General features: G+C 35.3%; 1 protein-coding gene across 5 annotated transcripts; it reads right to left on the minus strand.

Moving 5' to 3' along the window:
• Positions 1-13,438: 13,438 nt before the first annotated feature.
• On the minus strand, positions 13,439-18,039 carry LOC120129530 (serine/arginine-rich-splicing factor SR34-like). 5 transcript variants are annotated; one of them, XM_039146997.1, is made up of 14 exons: positions 17,943-18,039; positions 17,742-17,843; positions 17,110-17,175; positions 16,938-17,012; positions 16,729-16,831; positions 16,593-16,639; positions 16,441-16,498; positions 16,255-16,304; positions 16,083-16,139; positions 15,552-15,655; positions 15,374-15,472; positions 14,140-14,173; positions 13,765-13,940; positions 13,439-13,631 (listed from the first exon to the last, which is right to left on the minus strand). In XM_039146997.1, exons 2-14 carry the CDS (start codon positions 17,826-17,828, stop codon positions 13,628-13,630), a joined length of 960 nt encoding a protein of 319 aa, XP_039002928.1. In that variant the 5' UTR covers positions 17,829-17,843; positions 17,943-18,039; the 3' UTR covers positions 13,439-13,627. The 5 variants fall into 5 exon arrangements, 1 of the variants encoding a protein (XP_039002928.1); XR_005516755.1 differs by lacking the exon at positions 13,439-13,631 and adding an exon at positions 14,736-14,823 and having other exon boundaries at positions 13,861-13,940; positions 14,140-14,645; positions 15,392-15,472; positions 17,943-18,037; XR_005516754.1 differs by lacking the exon at positions 13,439-13,631 and adding an exon at positions 14,736-14,823 and having other exon boundaries at positions 13,861-13,940; positions 14,140-14,645; positions 17,943-18,037.
• Between the last annotated feature and the right edge of the window lie 6,319 nt (positions 18,040-24,358).

The raw sequence follows: 24,358 nt of genomic DNA on the forward strand, positions 1-24,358 counted from the left end.
TCATCACTATATTCAGAAATCTCCTCTGGATCCTCATCCAATTCAACTTCTCTTGTAAACCGTTCAAACTTTTTAATAGATTCCTCAAATGCAGAATCATCGTTAAACACTGGGGCATTCCTTCCACAGAATGGAGGAATATCCCTAGTAGCTTCTACCCTTTTACGGCATGATACTAAAATCATGTCGAATTCTCTTGGGTCGATTTTGATCTCGACATTCTTTTTAATATCATGTCTAATTGACACCATATCAGTAACTTTGAAAATATTAATGGCATGTAATCCTTTTTTACACTAAAATACATTTGATTTTGGTCGAAGATCGACTAAATCTGTAGCTCTGATACCAATAAATGTAACACCTATATCCCGTATACCTTTCTGTACACGAAATACAGATGTCACATCACTTTTAAAATATTTCCTCTTTTAAAAACCCGAAAAATTTTGTTTCTAATTTTTCTTAAAACATAACATTTATAATATAAAGCAAAAACATTAATTAAAATATGATAAGAGGTTCTACTTAAATACAATTTAGAGTATTTTTCATACTTAATTACACGCCAACTAATTTTTTTTCAAAACAAACCAGATTGTCCTTAATTACTGACGAGTCAACTTTAATTGATGACATCCGTTGCTACGATTGCACTCCTTATTTGATTTGTCTCTTCTTTTACCTACGCGTGGAGCAACACACGTTAAGTATTTACTTAGCGAGACATAATATTGTAAAGAAATCTTTATGCATACATAAGCTTACCATATTTATTTAATTCGTACTAAATCGTATATTTTTTAAGGATCCTATAATCCTCCTCAGTTAAACCGTATTTCATTCCCAATTATCTTAATTATTTTCAGTATGCCTAACATACATATCTTTCTTTATATTTTTTCCATTTACCTCTTTAGTCATTATTCTTTATTTTAATTGAGAGCATCCATTCATACTTATAATGCACCATTATGTATTTTCATTTATGACATTCTTTCATGCCAATAATGCACCCATATGTATTTCAATTATGGTATCTTTTAATACTGATAATGCACCCATATGCATTTTATTTATGACATCATTTCATGCCCTTTTATACGTTATTATACATTTCATTTATGGCATCCTTTCATGCCTTTTATACAACGTTATGCATTGTCACACATCTAGTCTTTTACTCAAAGTCATTTAGCCTTTCATCTAACTGGCATAATTGACACCTTTCTGTCAAATGCACAGTTAGGCCTCAAAGGCACTTAGCCTTTCATCTAACTTGCATAATTGACACCTTTCGGTTAAATACACATCTAATCCATTAATCTTTTATTTTTGAACTATTTATACTCTAATAATTATTCATAATATCACTTAACTCTTTCAATTCATTATAAATTCTATAGTTTGCACACGTAGTGCCAATATGGTAATTCACAAACTTATTATAATTTACGTGGGTTGTACACCCACTGAAAATATGAAAATTAACTCTTTTTAATTTATTATAAACCTTATACATTTGCACCATTAGTGCTAACATGGTAATTTACCAACTTCCTATTCATGTTCATTTATTAAGATGCATCAACTCATGATGAATTCCGTGAATTTGCACACATAGTGCCTATACGGTTATTCATCAACTCATGATGAATTCCGTGAAATGCACACTTAGTGCCAAAACGGTTATTCATCCACATAGGATGAATTCCGTTAAATGCACACTTAGTGCCGAAATGGTTATTCATCCACATATGATGAATTATGTGAAATGCAAACTTAGTGCCTATTTGGTAATCACCACATATATATTAAACTATCATACATATTTGATTAGTACAACATATAGTTACACAATTAAATGCACTCACCTGGCTTGCCTCGCTATTATATTCAAAACGCAATTCTGACTACTCAGCTACTTTATCTTTTCCATTTGTTTTGCTTGACTCAGGAGCTTGATTTCGATCTACTCAAGCATCCAAAAAAGACATGTGCAATATTAATTGTTAGTATATTTCCTAAAAATTATACTTAAACATTACTCCAAAGTACATTTTATTATATTTTCTATAACAATCTTACCTTATCTCCACATTTCTGGCTCAATAGTATCGATACTGTAACATCCCAACCCATATCCAACTTGAATATGAGTTTGAGATGTCACATTGACTTTTAAAAACGATATTATTACAAAATATCAAAATATTTGAACTCTTTTTAAGAAAATACGATAATATATTGTTGAATCATGTTTGTTATAACCAATTTTAAAAAATATATGTTTTATGAACAGTACAATATGGTATGAATAGTGAACATCACCGTATGAACAATAATGAACAGTAGTGAACAATATCGTGAATAATACCAAAATGTTAAAAATTTTTAGAATGTCAGAGGGGAACCGATTCCCCTGCTACAGTAAACCGATACCCTGCTAAAGTACTACCGTAAAATACATATAAATTCATTAAAAAATCCAAGGTTTCATCATTATACATTTACCATTTACATATATACGTTTAAAATATTTCCAAAACTTGATCAGAGCGTATCTAATACAAATCTTTTTTATTACATGCCAACTAAATTATTTTTAACAAAATACATATAATTTGATCTACATTTCTTATCTGATCTTCGGTAAGGAGAACTGACCTGTCTCGTTCCTCTGTACTTCTCTTTTCGATTTCCAAACCTACGTGTGAAACAATCACACGCTAAGTCAATGACTTAGTGAGGCATATAAACATATAATGGAAACCATAAAACATTTCATAAAGAAATACACTTAATATCATATAGTTCATATCAAATGCATGAACATTTGTTACGATCATATCATATAAAAACATATATCATTTTTGTAACATATACCCACATGCACATATATCCTTATCAACACGTTTAACATTTCATATTCATTATCATTAATCCTTATAATTTAACAATCTTATACATACCGTACCATGCATTAACCAAGCAATACACCATTACATAAATCTTGTGATCTATTCCATATAGCAAATCACATATACATATCATATTCAATATACCTGTGTAGTCTCTTTATTAGCCCATCTACACTGTTGAGAACTTAAGGTATGTGAGTACATTGAGGTTGTGCACCACTATGCTGTCACCATAGCTCGTATAAATATCCCGAAGGACCTATCCAGAGGTCATAAAGAACCTCAGCAACTGTCCATAGGTTCCGAATAACCTAGGTAAACTGTATATATGTCTCGAAGAACATAGGTAAACTGTCCATATGTCTCAAAAGACATAGGTAAATTGTCCATATGTCCCGAAGTTCATAGGTAACCCTCGACTCTTGGCATGCCAACTATACCCTTAGCTCTCATATCACGTAACATGGGCATTATTTTTTATAACAGTTCACATATTCACATATTCATATCACATCATTCTTTCACATAGCTCTTTATCACATTTCATGTAATCACATATTTATTCTCTTCTGTCACATACCACATGTATGTGTAAACATCTATCTTATGTCATATAACATGTATCACATATTGCATATTCATGTAATCATATAGATCATGTCACATAGCTTAGATCATGTCACATAGCTTATGTCTTATCTCATATCATATAATTCTTTAGCTTATATCTTATATTACATGTTTATATCATATAACTTATGTAATCACATACACTACTTATACCAGTTCACATAGCTTATCAAACTAACATGTATTCACACAATTCATGTAACATATGTAATAATATATCACACACACTCTTGCCACATAAGCATTATATCAATTACAAATCGAATAATATTTTACGAATCACTTCTTACCACAGTAACTCCGTCACTCGCTTATCGCAAGCCAATGTTTGTTCAATAACTTAAGTACAAATTAAATTACACTCACCTTAGCCTTGCTTTGATTCGATCCTAATCCTTTGATTATTCCAAAACTTGTTTAGGCTCAATATCTACATAAATATAACATTTCAAAACAATTATCGGAAGCCTAAACCTTAAACTTGATGTTAATAACTTAAGCCGGTTTAAAAAAACCAAAATTCCATTTTTTTTCTTTAGGGGGGAATCGATACCCCCCAGGGGGAATCTGTACCCCATGCATAATCTGGAATTTTTTGTTCAAGCCTAAAGCCATTGTTCAACTACGAAAATTCACTATTTTCACTTCAATTCTTCATGTTTCATTCCCTTTCATATTCTTAACTCAAATACACATACTTAAACTAATTTCTACTCATTTATCACATCTTAAACCTCAAAAGTTTCTCTTCTTTATGAACTTCAAAAATCATACCAAATATTCAACATGTTTCAAATCCAATTCTAACACTTAATACTTCTTAATTAAGCTGATGACAAGTCAAATTTAACTTCAAATTCAACTAATCAACTCTATTTCAAGATTTCACTCAAAAACTCAAAATCTTTAATCTCTCCTAACTCCTTTATCTTTTGATTTTAAGATAACTTAAGCTTTCCTTAAGCTTAGTTATCATCTAATGATCAAAACCCAACTTAAATTTTAACTAATAATTAACAACAACTAAATCTTACCTTTTCTTGATCTTTCACGTGGAGAAGAGAAGAAGATGAAGAGAGAAGAGAGAAGAGTAATCTGGAAACTTAATTTTCAAAAACGTATGCTCCACATGGGTATTATAATACCCATAATTAGTATTTTATTATTTCCTTTGTTCAATGACCATTTTGCCCTTTATTTTCTTTGATAATTACTAAAACTTTCAGGAAATACTTTCAAATAAATTATTGAATTATTTAACTATTCTGCTTTAATCACCAAAATCTAAAATTTTACAATTTAATCACTAACCTGTAATTTGGGATGTTACAAATACCCTTACCCTGGTATCAATACCACTATACTATGGTATCGATACTCTATTACAGTACCGATACCATTTCTACATTCTGTTAACAATGGTATCGATACCATCTTCATAGTATCGATACTTCCCTCTTGGTATCGATACCACTTGAATCGGTATCGATAATGCTCAGTGAATTCTATTGATTTGAAGCCTATAGTATCGGTACTGTTCTATCAATATCGATACCCTTACCCATATTTTACATTTTTCAGTCCGAAACTTACCCAAATTTGGTCAATTTTCCTTATGTTTACCTCTAACATTACTATTAAACTCCTATCTAATTATCTCTGCTAACATCCCTTCATTTAGCTTCTTAAAACATCTAAAATCTCTCAAGATCATTTGAATCTAAGAATCACACCACATTTTCTAACTTGTTTTTAATCTCATCCAATGATTATAATATCTCATTTACTTCTTTGAAAAGTCAAATGTACTAGTAAACATCAATAAAAACTCATATCTTAACATATCCTTCAAAAACCCATTTATTTAAATCTCAAATATTTCTTCAATTTCTTAGTTTTAATCTTATATTACACTTCCTTAAACCTCTAATATACTCAATGATTCAAAACCAACCAAAAACGAGAGGAAAAACTATCCAAATAGAAATCTTACCTTTGAGCTATGGAGGAGAGTTTTTCCACGAGAAAGAAGAAAATAGATAGCTTTTTGCTAACCTAACTTTTCCCCTAATTCCTTACTTTAATACTTTACTCATAAAATGAAATTTTAAATTTCTTTTCCTTTAAAATATCAAAATACCCTCTTTATTCCTCTATTGCTACAATTTAATCCAAAACACTATTCCAAATCATTTTCTCATCTTTTACCATTTAATCAAATAAATCCTCATATTTTAAATCTTTTCAATAAAGTCACTTAGATGATATTTGGGGTATTACTCAACTACATTGATCTTAACATAGCTTGGGTCAAGCCGGTTCCATTTATTACATTTGTAAGACCTCTGATGTGGGGAGTGAAGCAATCAATTTTGTTAAAATCCGAGAATCAACACATAATCCCCATGCGACCATTACCACATCTTTATCCTTCTGTATATCCTCATCATGCACCTATTTGTTCTTGTGGTTCCACACATTCCATAACAACACAATTAATCGGGAGAGTCCCTCCAAATCAAGTCGGGAAGCAACCCATTCAAGCCATTCTTTATAAGAGTTTCCTTGTTGGTCTGATGGAAGTGTCAAGCCCTGAGGTTATGAGAACTGATCGGGTCTTGGAACAATCTTTGAACTCATACATCAAAGTTTTAATCTCAATCCCACACATAGGGCAATTCCCCTCTGCTAGCCTAGTGTTCTTTAACTTCTCCCTTTCGAGATTGCTTCATAACACATCCTTCATCAAAAAATTCTTATTTTTGGCAAAGTAGGTAGCTTACTAAGTGTTTTCCAAATTTCCCCTACTCCGCTAGGTACCCTTTTTCAGTAGAAGCCAATTGCACCCTGACTTAGTTGAGTAACATCCAGTATTATGATGACTCCAAATCAGCTTGTTCTCTTAAGTGATGGTAATAAGGGTTAAGAAGACTTTGTTAACGACTTCCTATGGGAGAACCTACTGAATCTTATTAACGTCCCATTTTGTGGCACTCGGGAGCATGAAATCCACACATTAAAAGGTGAGTCGAGGTTATCCCGGTAAGCACAAGACCATTCAATTGGAGAAGCATCACCCCATTTATCCAGAAACGTCCTTGTTTTCCTCTCGTATCCCATTCTCCAGAAGTATCCATCTTTGAGTGCCTCTTTTGCTTTGTAAATACTTGTCTAGGCATACGACTCTATTTCCAATTTTGGTGTAAAAAAGAGGAAGATAGGAAGTATTTCGCTTTAAAAACCTTAAAATCCTAAGAATTATGATAATGAAGAAATCTCCAAATTTTAATACCGATCAGAGCAACGTTAAAGAGTTTGAGATCACAAAGCCCTAGACCCCCTAGACATTTTGATCTGCAAACCCTTTTCCTAAACAATCATTCTTTAACCTCTTGCCTCAGGCTTTCCATACCAATATAAATACCTAATCTGGGAGGTGATATCGTCAATGATACCCTTAGGAAGGTGATAACAAGGCATAGCGTAAGTGGGGATGGCTTGTACCACTGATTTAAGGAAAATCTCTCGACTGCCAAAGGAGAGTAAGTTCTTAGTCCAACCCTAGATTATTTTAGTCGTTTTGTTCTTTACAAAGCTGAAAGTGCTTTCCCCTTCCTTATAATTAGCAGTAAACCTAGGTAGGTGCCCGAATCTTCTTTTCCTTCCACTCCAAAAATCTTGCCTAATGTTTTTGCGGTTATCTGAGTGGGTGTTGTTGCTGAAGTAGATGATGGATTTGTCATAATTCACTTTCTTACCTGAATAGTTCTCATAGACACGAAGAATGTCCTTCACCTTTAGAGTTTCCGATAAGGAGTCCTTTATAATGAGTATGTTATCATCAACATAAAGGAGGCGGGAAATTCAGGGGCCGCACATGCTAGCTTTCACTCTCTTGAGAAGACCTTTTTGTTGTGAATATAGCAATAAGGTTGAAAGACCCTGCGCATAAAAGATGAACAAATACGGGGAAAGGGGGATCTCCTTAACGAAGTCCTCTTTCAGGGGTAAAACAGTCTGACAATTGTCCATTGATTCTAATCTGATAAGACACAATGCTTATGCATCTATTAATCAATGCAAAAAATCCACATGAAAGCTCATCTAAGACATAATCTTGAGAACAAAGTTCCACTCCACCCTATCATAGGCTTTTTCCATGTCCAGCTTTATAACAACCCTTTGTTAGGTCCGTTTTTAGAGCCTTTAAGATAGTGAAAGAGTTCATTGGCTATAAAAAATTATCAAAAATTCTCCTACCAGGAACAAAAGAACATTGAGAGATTACTAGTTTAAGACGGTTGCCAATGACTGTAGACACCACTTTATAAATAACGAAGAAAAAACTTATCGGTCTAAAGTTTTTCATGTACTCAAGGTTACTATTCTTAGAGGTGAGAACAATAACATATTTATTAACCTCATGCATGTTAACTTTCCCACTCAATAAATAGAAGCATAGACTGATAAGGTCACTACCAATAACATCAAAAAAATAACGGTAAAGGAACTAAAAAGATCGTCAATACCTAAGCCTTTATTTCGGTTGATTTGGGAGAAAGCTTGAATGACCTCCTCGGAGGTAAAGTCGCGAAAGAGCTTTTAGTTGTCCTTTGGAGAAACACATTTGTCGATGACATCCAGGATTGTTTCCGAAGTTTCCATTCTCGACGACCGGAAAATAGAGGAGAAGAACCTTGTAGCCACCCCAAAAAACTCTTGCATTTGATCAACCCAGAGCCTATTCTCATTATACAACCTTGCAATCTTATTCTTTTTTTCTATCGTTGGCCCTGGCATGAACAAATGAGGTATTTTTGTCCCCTTCTTTGAGCCAAGCGGCTACATATGTTTGTCTCCAATAGGCCTCATCCTTATCAATTAGTTGATAAAGTTCTCCTTTAAGATTAGCGATACGCTCTATTGAGTCCTCTGTGATAGGATCCAATTCAAGCTTTCCGATTTTTAACCTAAGGATCTTTTCCTCCTCCCTTGCCTTGGTTCTCCTTATTCTTTTCCAATTTCCCAGCCTACTCCTAACCTCCTGCATTTTAGTCGAGGTAGTCCTCGGTGTCTCATTCTGTACGTCTTTTACCACTGCCATACATTGTTCTTATTTGGCCCAGCAAGGGTTAAACTTGAAATAATCCCCCTCGATGCTTGATGGGAATCATGCAAAGCACCCACCAGATCTATTAAAATTGTTTCGTGATCGGAAAAAAGAGTCGACTCCTCAGAGACATTGTAAACTTTGAACAAACGAATCCAGTTCTAGGTAGTAACAAATCTATCCAGTCTCTCCCGAATATGATTACGATCATGTATACCAAAGGTCCAAGTAAACCATCATATTTTTGGGTTTCAAGTCCCGTAGATTAGCTATTTACAATCCCATTATGAATTCGTTCATATTTATGCTAGGTTTTCTCCTTCCTCCTCCTTTCTCATTAGGGTGGATGATCTCATTGAAATCTCCCCCAACAATCCAAGGCAAACTAGACATTCCAACGAGGCTACTCAAGAGATCCCAGTTTTCCTTCTTTCTCGTACTAGCACACCAAACCAGTGAAGCGGAATTGATGCGTATTCGAAGAGACATCTACTTTAGTCCTAATCTTCTCAGTTTTATTCTTCATAATCCTATATTCAAAAATGAAAACAAGCTTTGGGCCCTTTTTAGCAATGATTCTTTTAAGCTCTTGAACTGTCGTCGGGTTCCCAAGCTTGCGATAGTTCTAGACATGGCTATCATGGCGATCGGTGAGGCTGCTCGACAGCCACCGTCATTTGATCAATTAAGTCTCCCCCATCTAATAGAGGTTTAGCTAGATCATTTTCCTCAATGTTCTCGGCTCATGAGTTCATAATAGTCGTAGTGTTCGAAAAATCACCTTTTCCATGTGCTTTCTTGTTTATTTTCTTTCCACTATGTTTCTCTCTACTTTTCCTCTCACCATTGCTCATCGAAACCAAATCAACCATCACTTGTTGTTGGGGTTGATCAACTTGGACACTTTCTCCATTATGCGCTCCCAGTTCACCTTTTTGGATCGAGTTCTCTTCTTTGATGGTTTTCTTTCTGCATTATTACCAACTTGGGGGAGAGGTTGCTCGATCCCTCTACGGGCAAGATGGATCGAACTCGAGAGGTTCAAATAGAGCTTCTAAGTGAAGAGTTATGTTCGATCGAAGAATCCACGACTTGGTCCACATAAAGCATCATGTCTTTTTTCCCATTGGTTCCTCTTGCTTGGACCCTTTTTGTCTTAGATACCTTAAATTATTCCATTTCCAATCGGTCATTCCATCACATATCTTCTTGCAGCCGACTTCTTTCTCAAGTAGCGTGTATTTTTAAAAATGGCCAAGATAGCTTGTACCACCTAATTTGTCATCTTATCTTTTTTGTTGTTTCGGGTAACCTTCGGCAAAGTACACTTACTCATCATAGCGGCATTTTTATCCAAAAATATCTTAAAATGAATTAATTATTAGTCAGACATTGTTTTAAAAAAATTTACCGATCTAACATTCTTTGTAGAAATATACGAATGATAATTCGTGCCTTACCCTGATGTGACGTCACGTAATGAAAGAAGTAAATATAATACAATTTAATAAAATACTAAATATTTTTACTTTCTAAATAAAATTTGACCGGGTTTAAACTTTAAGAGAGTTTGAGCTTTAAGATAGTTTGGGTTGTGAGATGGTTTGAGAGGATTTGAAAAATTGGTATTTGTATAAAGAAATAAGAGGTATTTATAGGGATGGGAGATGTGTTTGACCGGATGGGTAATTAATGGAGGAGATGTAAACAGCTGAAAATTAATTGAAAAGTGTGGACAGTGCTGTCAGGGTGATTTTTGAGTAAAAACGCCCATCATAGCATCCGGTTGGTGAGATTGACACGGTAAGTTGATTTTTTACTGTCCTTGATACCTTGTTGAACTATCCATTTTCGGCCAGCTACAAACCGCCATCAACTTACCGAACAAGGTAATTTTCCTTTTCCCGGTGAATCGGCAAAGCTTTCTACGGTCTAACAAGGAGTGGACTTTCTTTCTTCTCCGGTTACTTCGCCACCAAAGACCTCACCCGTCTTGTTGTCTTTTTCTTTTATGAAGGTTTATAACAACTAATTTGCTCTCGTGGAAGGGTTTTTTTTTTTACTATTCTGCCTCATTTTAGAACACCCCTTAATTCTTATATTCACCATTTTTTTCCTCGTTCTTTTTAAACTGCCTTTGAGAACATTCTTCCCCTCTCTCTTATCGATCTAGATGAATGGAATCTCTAGAGCAAGTCTAAAAAAACATCGAATGAAATGAGTTATATCCAGAGTAAAACTTACCTTGTCTTGAAATCCTCCAGTGAGACCAGCGGAAATTGGAAGAATGGCTTGGAGAACAAGGGTTAAATGTAATTGCACCTTTGAAGGTTTGAACTTTGCTCTAGGTCTGTGGAATATCCTATTCGGTTTGGATCTTTTGAAAACACAATCTAATGAGAAAGAACAAAAAGGAATAACTTGAACCTTATTTTTACCAACAAAATGAAGCCGATTTGAAGCACGAGATCTATCGCTAGATCTAGATCTGAATCTACCCCATCCATGACCATTGTTATGATCTTCGTTCTCCTTGTAGGACGATCTAATCAAAGAGAAGAACTTAGAGAGAAACAAGTAAACGAACCGAACGCACACGAACAGATGTATGTTCATGTTTGTTCATTTAATAAATTAACGAACATAAACGAACACGAACATAAACGAATAAATTTTTTTTTGTTCATGATCGTTTATTAAAGAATATAAATTGTTCATGTTCGTTCATTTAATAAATAAACGAACACGAACATAAACGACCGAACATAAATGAACCGAACATAACGTTGGAGACCTTACCTTCCATTGTTCTTTCATGAAAAATATCGATAAGCAAATCACCAAATCAACAGTGATAATAGCGTAAGAGCTTATTAGTAGTGATGAAATGTTTGAAGATATCAAATATTTCGATCGATCTTTTAAAGATATTAAATGATTCACACGACTTTAATTTAACGTTATAACATTTATCTTAGTGGTCCATTATTACATATGAACAATCATTTTCCGCTATTACACTCTTTTTCAGAAATTGCATAGAAACATTTGTTTTGTTTTCTGGTAAATTCTATATATTTTTCTCTTTACTGATGCTCATAACTTCCGATTGTTACATCTTCCATCTATTTCTAGAAAGAAGTATTATTTCTTGAGTTTTGATGTGAAGATACCCGCAATAACTTTACATATCAACTATTAAGTCAAATAAAACAGAGAAAGATGAAAACATACCTGTAAAACTTCATATTGCAATATAATATAACTTGTTTTTGAAGCTTTCAGAGATCGTCTCCACTCTCCAGTGAATACTAAGGTTTGGGGAAAAAAGGGGGAAAATGAATATAAGTGTGAGGTGCCTCATAGGTTAACATATTGGATTTAAATCACAGGGGGAAAATGAATATAAGGTTAATTATGGAGTTGATCATCAGAATATCAGATTAATATTTTTAAGATACTTACAAATTGGTCACCAAAATTTGATTTAAGAAGATTGGGTTAAACATAAATGAATGAACATAAACGAACATAATCGAACGAACATAAACAAACATAACCGAACGTTCACGAACGTAAATGAACGAACGAGACCTATGTTCATATTCGTTCATTTAATTAAACGAACAAAAAATCTTGTTCATGTTCGTTCATTTAATAAATAAATGCACATAAACGAACTTCCCGCCGCACGGTTCATGAACGGTTCGCTGAACGTTCAGTTCATTTACAGGTCTACGTCAATCCTTTAACTAATGAATTAATAAAAAGATTAATAGAACATATACTCTTAAATTACCATCAAAATTTTAAATTAATCCCAATATTTAAAATAGTTCAATTGAAATATAATTATCTTACTATTTTAATCATCAAATGTAAACTCAAAATTTTAAGACATGCACGTAAAAGTGAGTTTATTGCATCATATTTTCTCAAATTATAACTCTCATTTTAATTTAGTCCTTAAATTTTTAAAATGTTTAAATTCCATCCTTCAATGATGACTATCATTCTAAATTAACTCTCAGGCTCTTAAGCATTCCAATTTCGTACCTAAACTATGACTCATTCTAAGTTGATCCCTAAACTTTTTAAATATTCCAATTTTATCATAAACTATTCATATATACTAATCATGTCCTTGTCAATAAAATCATTAGACCAAGTTATATTATTTTACGTTTGAAGAAAAAAAATTAAGTTAAACCATAATTAAAACTAACTACACATTTGGATGAAATTGAAATGTTCAAAAGTTTAAGAACCAATTTAGGTAGTGTATCATAACTTAGGGATGACATTAAAATATTCAAACATTTAAGAACTAATGTAGAATGAGTCATAACTAAGGGATGAAATCAGAATATACAAAAGTTCAAAGACTGATTTAAACTGGGTGTTAAAGTCTAGAGACATGATGCAATCAAATCCATAAAAATTAAAAGCTATATTATATTTTTGTTAAAAGAACCAGAAAGTGCATATTATGATTTTAAAATATCAGACGCAACATTAAGACTGAAGAGATATGAGTAGGGGGTGGGGGGGAAGAATAGGTAGTGCAAAAGCTATATAAGAGTGATTCCAGACAATAAGCCGTGTCCACACACCATGGAATCATGAATCAACAAGGGCTGGACGAAAGGAGAATTATGTTCCTCCGCACATCCAGCTCCTTGTCAGTTGACAAAATAACTTTGTCATCTCACTTGCCCTCAGAAAGGCAAGCTTTGGATGGTGCTTGAGTCCCATTTTTTTTAATTAATAGAAACGGTTCTCAATATAAATAATATTATAATACTTCAGCGGTTCCAAACCATAGAGAACCGGAGTTAAACAATAGTAAAATGGTTCAAACAAAAGCAAACTTTAGCCATGTATGTAATCCGGCATAATTGGTACACTTCAAACAACTTTAAATAAAATTTCATAGGATCTCCATCAGCCAACTCCGCAAGGTAACCTACCTGTCAAATGAAATAAGACAATTGCAGATAAATGGATGATCAAGAATTGGTCACCAATATTAGCCCTACTTTACCAATGAAATCAGCATTTCTTTTTTTCATTTGGCATGTAATGAAATCAATATTACAGAACCTGGATAAACTCTTGCTCCTACTCCTGCTTCTACTCCCATTTGGACTCCTGCTAGCACTACGCCTTTTAGGGCTCCTGCTAGGACTACGTCTCTTAGGACTCCTGCTAGCACTGCGTCTTTTGGGACTCCCGCTAACACTAGGTCTTTTAGGACTCCTGCTCCTTCCTTTTCCACGCTGCTCAGAGAAATGTAAAATATATAACAAAATAACCAATAAAAAGGAGAGAATAGCAACCAAGGTCAGATTAGATTTTTGAACATTGACTCAACAAGCTGCACAATTGAACAGAACAGAAACCTTTTCTTACAAAGCTTAAAAAAGGCAGCTTCAATTTTGAACTTTTGACTCAACTATATGTGCAAAATGAACTTACAGAAGGCAAAGGAGATCTGGATCTTGATCGAGATCTGCAAAAGTTCCAGAAAGAACCCAAGTTTAAAATTCAGCATGTTCCTTTTTAACAGCTTTTATGTCCAAGAGCCTTGATGCCCCTTCCACGTCAGAATCACCACATTCACAAGGAATAAAAAGGAGAAATGCATAGATCTTTAGCAGTTAAATAAAGGGGGGGGGGGAAAGACCAACCCACAAACCAGCCTACAAAAGGAATAAAACCCAATCTAGCATAATGAAATCCTTAAAATATAAATTTAAAATTTTAATATTTTGACACCAGCGGATATAGAATGAGCAAGCTTCAGTGCCACCGAAATCCATAGTCAACCCACATAGCATGTCCTATTAGCTTGGGAATAGCTCAAAACTGATTACTTGGAATTCCCAGTGCATTTACTTCACTGAAATCCAGCTCTACTATTGCAATTCCTTGAAAAGAAATCCAGCTCTATTATGTAGTCCATTGACTCCTTTGTTACCAATCTAGCACCCATGGACATTTACGATGCTATGTACATTAGACAAGGGACAGGAGTGAAGGTTTTTAAGCTGCCCATCTAAAAAACAGCATACCTCTGCAACCATACGAGTTGCATGCAATTTGAAACATATTCCCACAAGATCCCAAAATCCAATCCCAGTTTGCTGCAAATATCCATATCTAAAAGACAAACATGGCAATTTTCATGACAAAAGAATACGATGTAATTCAATATCTGGGATGCAGTCCTGACCAAGTTTCACAGACAAGGAAAGCATGCGGCATAAATTCAAGTTGACAACCAAATGACAAGCTGATTCCAAAATGCATGCAGCAAACAAAAAATTACATCATGTTATTAAACTAAATACTCATTTTTCAAAATGAGTTAGTCCAGCACTTAGGCTTCCCAAACAGGCTGCAGCTAATGAATTGCAATTTCCAAATTCATTTCAGAATCCAAAAGTATCATAACCTTGAATTTTCAAAACCTATACTTCTCAAAGACAGGATTCATTTTAAAGAGAATCTTCAAATGCAGCCAAATGTCAACTGCAAGGCCAACAAATCTGAAACATTATCGATGAGGACAAGACCACATGCAAGTAAAGAAATTTCTCAGTCAAACCAATAACAACAAAGGAAAAAAAAAACAGGTACCATTATCCTTGATACAGCAATAAAGAGCAGGAAAAAAGCATGTTAATTGAGAAGTAGAAAGCAAGTGTACCTTGACAAAGAGCGAGACCTTGATGGAGACCGAGAACGAGGAGACCTTGATCTTGACTTTGCAGGTGACTTGCGTGAAGGTTTGGTTCTAGGAGATTTGCTGCATAAAAATTGCAAGGTTAACAAGCAACTTTTTAGCCATTAAATAAAATTTCACATCCCAAAGTATAAGGAAAAACCTGCGGCTCTTGCTCCGACCACGAGAGCGACTGCGGCTTCTTGAGACAGAACGACCACGACTAGGGCTTCTAGAAGAATCTCGCTTAGAATCATATTCCTTAACCTAAAGGCAAAAGGCTTTAGTAAGAAAAATGGAAAATAATAGAAAAAATGTCCAGCGAGTCCTTGAACTATTCCAAAAATTGTCCACATCAGCTTTTATTACATGTGTCACTTACCACATGACTCAACCTGGGAAAATGGCCACATCATCAATGTTAAAGACACTTAATGGTCAACCTTTAAACTTAATGGTTGGCTTAATTGATGATTTTTTCCAGCTGGAGGACTTGTGCAAAAGGTTGCAAGGGGCTTGATTATTTTATAGAATAGTTTGAGGGCTATCTAGACCTTTTTCCAAATTAATGTAAAAAGGGGGAAATAGCTTTAAAAAGGTAAACAAGTAAACTAAGCTTTAGAATCGTATATGTTGGTTGGAAAATTGAATAGTATTCCTTCAGTTTCTCGAAGACTAAGTTGAGATCATATACCCGAACATAAGCCCGAGAAAAGGCATTCCGAAATTCAGAGTCATCTAGTTTCTTGACCTGCAAAAGGAGACGACGAAATGTTATACATAATCATAATTACACAGTGACATTAACTAAATTATGACAAGGTATTCCGTGCAGAACAAGAGTTAAACAAAGAAAGGTAACTTACAGCATACTTCATGTCATCATAGTTGGTGTAATCCACAATCCCTGTTGTCCCTGATAAACAAAAAAGACTTCATCAGCAAGCCTACAGTTATGAAGTTGTTACACTTTCATCTAAGAAAACAGAATAGACTAATTTCATATAAGCAAAAGGATCAGCCAACCAAGAACATCAAACATAGTGTCTTACCACCACCATCGCGAAAAACTTGGGAGAAACAAACATCCCCAGCTCGACGCATGTGATCCTGAGTTAAATACACCACATTCAATATCCTCTATTATGGGTTACTCTTTTTTATTGGATTTGGTGACTGAAAATTAAGCAAAATCAGCTTTTACCTTAAGATCCTGCCATGAAGCAGAAGAAGGCAACCCAGTGACTAACACTGCACATCATAGCAATCCATTGAAAAAAAATCATTAGTAGCCTAAAATACATAGCACAAGAATAAAGGATCAAAAAAAGATAACAAACCACGATATTCAGAACGTTTGGATGGTCCACGTCCACGCCCCCCACCATAACTGCTGTGACGATCTGAGGACGAACGGCCACGACCGCCATGTGCAAGTTCAACCTGCAATTAATCAATAAGAAGATGAGAAGAGAGCTAACAAAGCCAAGTTCAAGACAAAGTGACTACACGCAAAATAAAACCTAAACATGCAAGAAAAGGAAATAACCCGCAAGCGCTGTCCTCCAAAATCATAGCCATCACGACCACGAATAGCATCTTCAGCATCTCGAGCCTCTTCAAACTGGGAAAAAGGTAACATAAAGACAAGAAACAAAGACCCAATAAACAACCCCCACCCTAATAGCCACCTCCACCAAAACATCAGCACATTAACTTACCTCAACAAATGCATAACCTGGAGGTCTTGGTGGAATCTTCAAGTCAATATGGGCTATGGGACCATACTGCAAAAAACAAAAATATAAAGATTTTAAGCTTACAGAAAACTTATTTAAGGCAGGTATATCATGAGATTCACTGAAACCCATATCAAGCAAGCCAAATTCAATCAAAGAAATAACAACAGTTCCACACCAAATTCAATAAAAGAAGCATGTAAGTAAAACACAATCAGAAGTATAGTACCAAAAGTGTAACTACATTTGGGTTTTCCTTACATATCTGTAACCAAGATTAAAGAAGATTTTTTGTTGATCACTCATCTTTACTTGCAGTCTTCACAAATTCATTTCTTAACATTTTAATCTACCCTAAATATCTAATCGTAAGCACAGCATTCAAACCATAAATCCTCAATTTTTGCTTCTTTAAGTTAAAAGTTCAAGATAAGACAAATTGTTTGCTCCTAATCTACTCCCAAACAAGTACTTCACAGTCAAACATCAAAATTAACGTATTTTCTCAGAAGAAAAAGATCCATTTAACCTAAAATAATGAAGACCTGGTGATAAGATTACAAAAAGAAAATAAATTAAAATAACAGGAACGGTGGAATTTTCAAAAGTATAACCTTGTAAAATAAATCCTCCACTTCCCTTTCGCGAACATCACCAGGAAGATTTCCAACATAAAGAGTCCTGCTCGAACGGCTACTCATTTTTCTTTCTCTTCACTGAAAAATACGAAAGACAGACAAAAAGAAATTTCTAGAGAAGTCCTTTACGGTTTAAATAATAAAGGGAAAGATGGATTGGTTTGGGGTTTGAAATACCTGCGATAAGATATGACTTTTCCCCCGAGATGGAGATTCTCGGATACGAGTTTGTTTAGGGTTTTGAAAATTGAAGGAGACGAAGGTTAGCCGAGAAAATAAGAAAAAGATTTGGGTGGGGATAGGGTTACCGTGTAGTGCGTATACAGAAGATTTTGTCGTGAGCTCGCAATCAAGTGGATGGAAATCTCTGCTATGTGCTATCTCAATTGATCTGTCCCGCTGTATTTGTTGAGGGAAAATGCTGACGTATGCTCTTTGAGTTTTCCCAATTGATACCGGAATTAATTAATTAGATTATATAGGATTGATTTTTTTCCTTAAAAATAAAAGTTTACACCTAAAATATTTTTTTATCAAAATAAGTACTTAAAATTTTAATATATGAATATTTTAAATGTAAAAAAACATCATCTAAAAACACACAAATCAATAAAAAAAATTGAGAAATGGTATGTTAAATGCTTATTTACATAAGAATTAAAGAAAAATAAATTAAATGTAAAAAAAACATTGCTCACCTTAGATTAAAATAAGAAAAAACATAGAATCTTATGAAATAAGCAAGTGTTTGCTTTGAATGTGAAAAATAATGGAATTTTACATTTTTTTAATCTATTGATTGCTATGTAATAAAATATTTTTTTTTGAGAAATAATGTTGGATATACATGATACTAAAATATTCTTTATTTTGTTTGTTTGTGGTATTAGATCAGTAGGGTGCCCCACTCTCGCCTTATGTTTTTGTCTTGTGCATGGAGTGCCTTGCTCAATCTATACATGGGGAAATTGATAGGGGTAAATGAAGTCCTTTCAGAACTTCGGCTAGAAGTCTGTCGATCTCTCATCTATTCTTTGTTGATGATATGATCATGTTCGTTGAAGCCTCGATGGACCAATTACATGTTATTCGCAGGGTGTTGGATGAATTTTGTAATGCTTCTGGTCTTAAAGTTAGTATCGCCAAAACTACAATTTACTTTTCTAAGAATATTTATTCCAACATGCGACATAATATTAGTGAAAGTTTTGGATTTACTGAGGTGGATAATCTTGGCAAATATTTGGTTGTCGCTTCCTCATAACCGAGTGACCTCTGCTTCCTACAATTATTTAATTCAGATGGTTTAGCATAAACTTAATGGTTGGAAAGCGCGATGTCTATCACTGGTAGGCTCTAGTTAAAGTTGTGTTTTTCATGATTCCTATTTACACAGTGCAAACTGCGGTTATCCCAAAACGTATATGTATAGAGCTAGAAAGGTTAATTTGCTGATTTGTTTGGGGAGGTAATTCAGATAGAGGCGAGACACATTTAGTTCGATGGGAAGTTCTTTGTCGACCTATATCGGAAGGGGGCCTTGTATTTCGTAATCTTAGTAAGCAAAACGAATCCTTCATTATGAAACTCGCATTCAATATTTTGACGCGTACAAATGACCTTTGGGTGAGATTCATCCGGGTGAAGTATAAATGTATTGATGGCATTCCTATGCTCCTTAAAGAATCCAGTTGTTCTCATTTATGGAAAGGCTTGAGCGTTATTTGGGATGATGTTCGGAAGAATATTGTCTGGTTAATTAGTTTGGGTAAGGATGTTGATTTCTGACGTGACCCCTAGCTTAGAGATATAGGCCTTATAATTAATTATGTTGATGTGTCTATTGTGCCTTACTTTGAAAATGTTTCGATTGCTGGAATGGCTGATGATAGTGGGAATTGGCTTTGGAATCTCTTTGGGCATCTTTTGCCGCATGAAATTTTACTTTGGATTGTTGCTACGAAGGGTTCTTCTTCCTCGATGAGTAACAACACTATTGGATAGCAGGGTAATCATGATTTGAATTTTAACATCAAGTTAGCTTATTCTCTTCGGTATCGTTTTTCTACTACTCAGTCTAACAGTATTAGAAAAATTATTCATAAATTTAGGGGGTTGTCGCATATACGAACTTTTATATCGCTAGTTTGTTGGAATAAACTCATGACTAATGATGAACGTGTCCGACGTCATTTTGCTATGGATTCTAGTTGCAATGTTTGTTGTGCTTGTTGAAAATTCAATATTAGCCTAAATAAGTTCACACCTAAATTAATTTGATGTTATTGCTTACATCAATTTAGTTTTGATGTCATTGCTTACATCAATTTAGTTAGGTGAAAATTAAGTATTTTTCTCATGTTTTAATTTCAATGGTTTAGATTATTTAGTGCTTATTTTAATGAGTGGTTTAGATTGCTTCTTATAACCTATACCCTACTTGTATTTGAGTTTTCATCCAACAATCAAGCTTAATTATAAGCATTTGAAAGCTTTCTTAAGAGTTCTTCCCTTTTGCAATTTTGTGAGATTATTCTAAAGAGAATTTTTCTTCTCGATCAATTAGAGATTTTACTCTATTTTGATTCTACAATTGGTATCCGAGCCACGTTTTTAAGGTCTTTTGAAATTCCAAGTATGCTCTGTGGCTGCAGGTTTTAACTGATTTTCCATATCAGAAAAGATTTCTTGAGATTATTGTCGGGGTTATTACAAATGAGCTTCTTTGTGCTTAGAGTAATTTAGTACTCTGCACGTTTGTTTCTCAAGCTTGTTCGGTGTAGTCAAAGCCTTGCCGTTAAGATGTGTGATCTTCAAGTAGTTGGAGGAATCAAGAAGCTCAACAACAAAAACTACAACACGTGGGCAACATGTATGGAGTCATACTTACAAGGTCAAGACCTTTGGGAGGTTGTTAGTGGTGGTGAAGTTACACAACCGGCGACAGAAGATGCCAATGGCATCTTGCGAAAGTGGAAAATTAAAGCATGCAAAACAATGTTTGCTTTAAAGACCACAATTGAAGAAGAAATGTTGGAGCACATCCGGGATGCTAAAACACCAAAGGAAGCATGGGACACTTTTGTTACACTCTTTTCGAAGAGGAACGATACAAAATTGCAACTTCTCGAGAATGAACTTCTATCAATGGCGCAACGCTACATGGCGGTTGCCTAGCACTTTCACAAGGTGAAGTCGATATGCCACGAAATTTCAGAATTAGATCTGACAGCTGCTATTGGGGAAGCCAGGATAAAAAGAATAATTGTCCATGGTTTGAGACCCGAATATCGAGGGTTTGTTGCCGTTGTACAGGGATGGCCGACACAACCATCGCTTGTTAAGTTCGAAAATTTGCTTGCAGGTCAAGAAGTCATGGCCAAGCAAATGGGAGGAGTCTCGATGAAGGGTGAAGAGGAAGTGCTCTACACCAGCAAAAGCATAGGCACTTTTCAGCGGTATACTGATAGTGGATCTAAAAAGGATGGTGACAAGGTGAAAAATTACCAAGGAAATGGAGGCCCTCATTCAGGGGGAGCATCCAAGAATCACGGTAATAGTAGAAAGTTCGATGGCAAGTGTTACAACTGCGGGAAGATGGGTCACATGGCAAAAGACTGTTGGACCAAGAAAAAGCATGTTGAAAGTAATACTGCTACTTCCAGTTCGAAGGAGAATAGTGAAGATGGTTGGGATGCTGAAGCGTTATTTGCTACGGAGGAAGAAGAATTAGCTCTCACGGTAACAACACCAGAACGGATTGACTACAAGAATGACTGATTGTAGATTCGGGCTCAAATATGACGGGTGACAGAAGTTACAAAACCTGTCTGAGTACAATGGAGGTCGTGTGGTGGTGACAACTGACAACTCAAGGTTACCGATAACTCATATCGGTAACACGATATTTACGCCTCGATATAATACTAACCAGGTGCAACTTCAAGATGTTTATCATGTCCCAGGAATGAAGAAAAATTTGCTATCTGTGGCTTAACTAACATCATCAGGCCATTATGTCTTATTTGGTCCCCAAGATGTGAAGGTTTATCGTGATGTCAAAATCTCAAAAACACCAACAATGGAGGGACGACGTTTGGAGTCAATTTACGTGATGTCAGCAGAGTCTGTATATGTAGACAGGACAAGAAAAAATGAGACATCAGATCTATGGAACATGCGGTTTCACGTTATTCCAAACTAAGTGTGATGGTCGAGCTTAAGGGGCTTCACTAGACATGAGAACAGACACGGTCTGTGCGGGATGCCAGTATGGTAAAGCACACCAATTACCATATGGCGAGTCGAAGTTTAAAGCAAAAGAACCGTTGGAGTTGGTTTACTCTGATGTGTTTGGACCAGTTAAGCAATAATCAATTAGCGGTTTGCAGTACATGGTAACATTCATTGATGATTTCTCCACGTATGTGTGGGTTTTCTTTATGAAAGAAAAATCTGACACATTCTCAAAGTTTAAAAAGTTCAGAGACTCAGCTGAAGGAGAAGTGGGAAAGAAGATATGTTGCTTGCGCACAGACAACGTAGGAGAATATAGATCAAATGAGTTCTCTCAATACCTAAGGGAATGTCGAATACGTCATCAGTACACTTGTGACAACACGCCACAACAGAATGGTGTAGCAGAAAGAAAAAACCGGCATCTTGCAGAAATTTGTCGAAGTATGCTACATACAAAGAACGTACCTGGAAGGTTTTGGGCTGAAGCAATGAGGATTGCAGCCTTTGTGATCAACAGACTTCCTCAACCATGGTTAGAATTTGTTTCACCCTTTGAGAAACTATGGAGCATAAAATCTACAGTTAGTTACTTTCGAGTATTTGGCTGTATATGTTATGTGTTTGTTCCTGGTCATTTATAGAGCAAATTTGACAAGAAAGTTGTTAGATGTATCTTTGTGGGATATGACAGCCAGAGAAAGGTGGAAATGTTGTGATCCATTAATGGAAGATGCTACACGTCAAGAAATGTGGTATTTGATGAAGCATCTTCTTGGTGGTCCTCAAAGAAGGAGGTGTTGCCAGATTCGAGAGAATTTGGAGACAAGCTACAACAATAGATGGGGGAGCATATTGTTCAACTCCAAACAAGTTTAGATAAATCAGAAGATCCAAATGACGATGACATCGAATAAAGAGTGACTCAGAATCCTTGGCAAACTAGCATGTATCAACAACCAAATGAAGAAAGTGGGCCTAGTGAAACAGAAGTATCAATTCCACAATCTCAACTCCGAAGGTCAACAAGAATACGAAGGCCAAATCCTAAATATACCAATGCATCCATAATTGAAGAAATAACAGTGCCTGAGACATTGGAAGAAGCATCACATAGTTCTGAGTGGATGACAGCTATGAAAGAAGAGATCGATGCACTTCAGCAAAATCAAACTTGGGATCTTGTGCCAAAGATAAAAGATGTGAAACCCATATCTTGCAAATGGGTTTACAAGATAAAGCACCGTCCAGATAGGTCAATCGAGAGGTATAAGGCACGATTGGTAGCTCGTGGTTTCTCTCAACAGTATGGACTAGACTATGATGAAACATTTAGTCCAGTGGCAAAACTTACAATCGTACGAGTCCTACTTGCACTTGTAGCCAACAAAGACTGGAATTTGTGGCAGATGGATGTGAAGAATGCTTTTCTTCATGGAGAGCTAGATTGATAGATCTACATGACCCAACCAATGGGTTTTCAGAGTCAAGATCATCCTGAGTATGTGTGTAAGTGTGAAAGCACTCTGATTGAAACAAGCACCTAGGCGTGGTATGGTAAGATTGCTGAATTTTAACGAAAAGTGGCTATTCAGAACACCTGCAGATTCTAGCTTGTTTGTCAAAGTCAATGAAGGTAAGCTAGCTATCGTGCTAGTGTACGTGGATGACTTAATCATAACCGGTGATGATGAGGCAGAAATTCTTCAAACAAAGGAGAATTTATCAGTTTGTTTCCAGATGAAGGAACTTGGACAACTTAAGCACTTCCTTGGTCTAGAAGTTGATCGCACACACGAAAGAATATTTCTGTGTCAACAGAAATATGCTAAATTTATTGAAGAGGTTTGGAATGCTCGAATGCAAGTCAACTTCAACGCCAATGGAACCAATGTCCAATGTTGCACATGAAGGAATATTTGGAAGATGTAACAATGTATCGACAATTGGTAGGTATCTGATCTACTTAACCTTAACCCGACCTGACATTCTTCATTGGTGTGATGATCGATATATGCAAAATCCAAAGAAGCCTCATTTGGAAGCTCGACGAATACTGAGATGTGAAGAGTACAATTGACTATGGTCTTTTGTACAAGAAAGGTGAGACTACAAGTTAGTTGTTATTGTGATGCTGATTATGCAGGAGATCGTGACACCAGGAGATCAACAACTGGGTATGTGTTAAGCTTGGCTCCGGAACAATTTCTTGGTGTAGCAAGAGACAACCAACGATATCATTGTCAACCACTGAAGCTGAGTCGAGGCACAATGGAAGCTCAAGAAAGTAATGGTTGACACAGTTGTGAATATCTACATCAACCAGTAGATTATGCAATTCCTTTGTACTGTGATAA

This window comes from Hibiscus syriacus, unplaced genomic scaffold, assembly GCF_006381635.1.
Source record: "Hibiscus syriacus cultivar Baekdansim isolate YM2019G1 unplaced genomic scaffold, ASM638163v2 tig00110503_pilon, whole genome shotgun sequence".
NCBI lineage: Eukaryota > Viridiplantae > Streptophyta > Magnoliopsida > Malvales > Malvaceae > Hibiscus > Hibiscus syriacus.

What these genes read in the sequence shown, in the direction of transcription:
- LOC120129530 (XM_039146997.1), bottom strand. Translation starts at nt 17,828, where the DNA reads ATGAGTAGCCGTTCGAGCAGGACTCTTTATGTTGGAAATCTTCCTGGT. An exon ending in AGTTTTTCGCGATGGTGGTG is followed by an intron (nt 16,305 to 16,440) that starts GTAAGACACTAT and finishes TTTGTTTATCAG; the next exon opens with GGACAACAGGGATTGTGGAT. An exon ending in CCAGATCTCCTTTGCCTTCT is followed by an intron (nt 13,941 to 14,139) that starts GTAAGTTCATTT and finishes TTCTCTGAGCAG; the next exon opens with CGTGGAAAAGGAAGGAGCAG.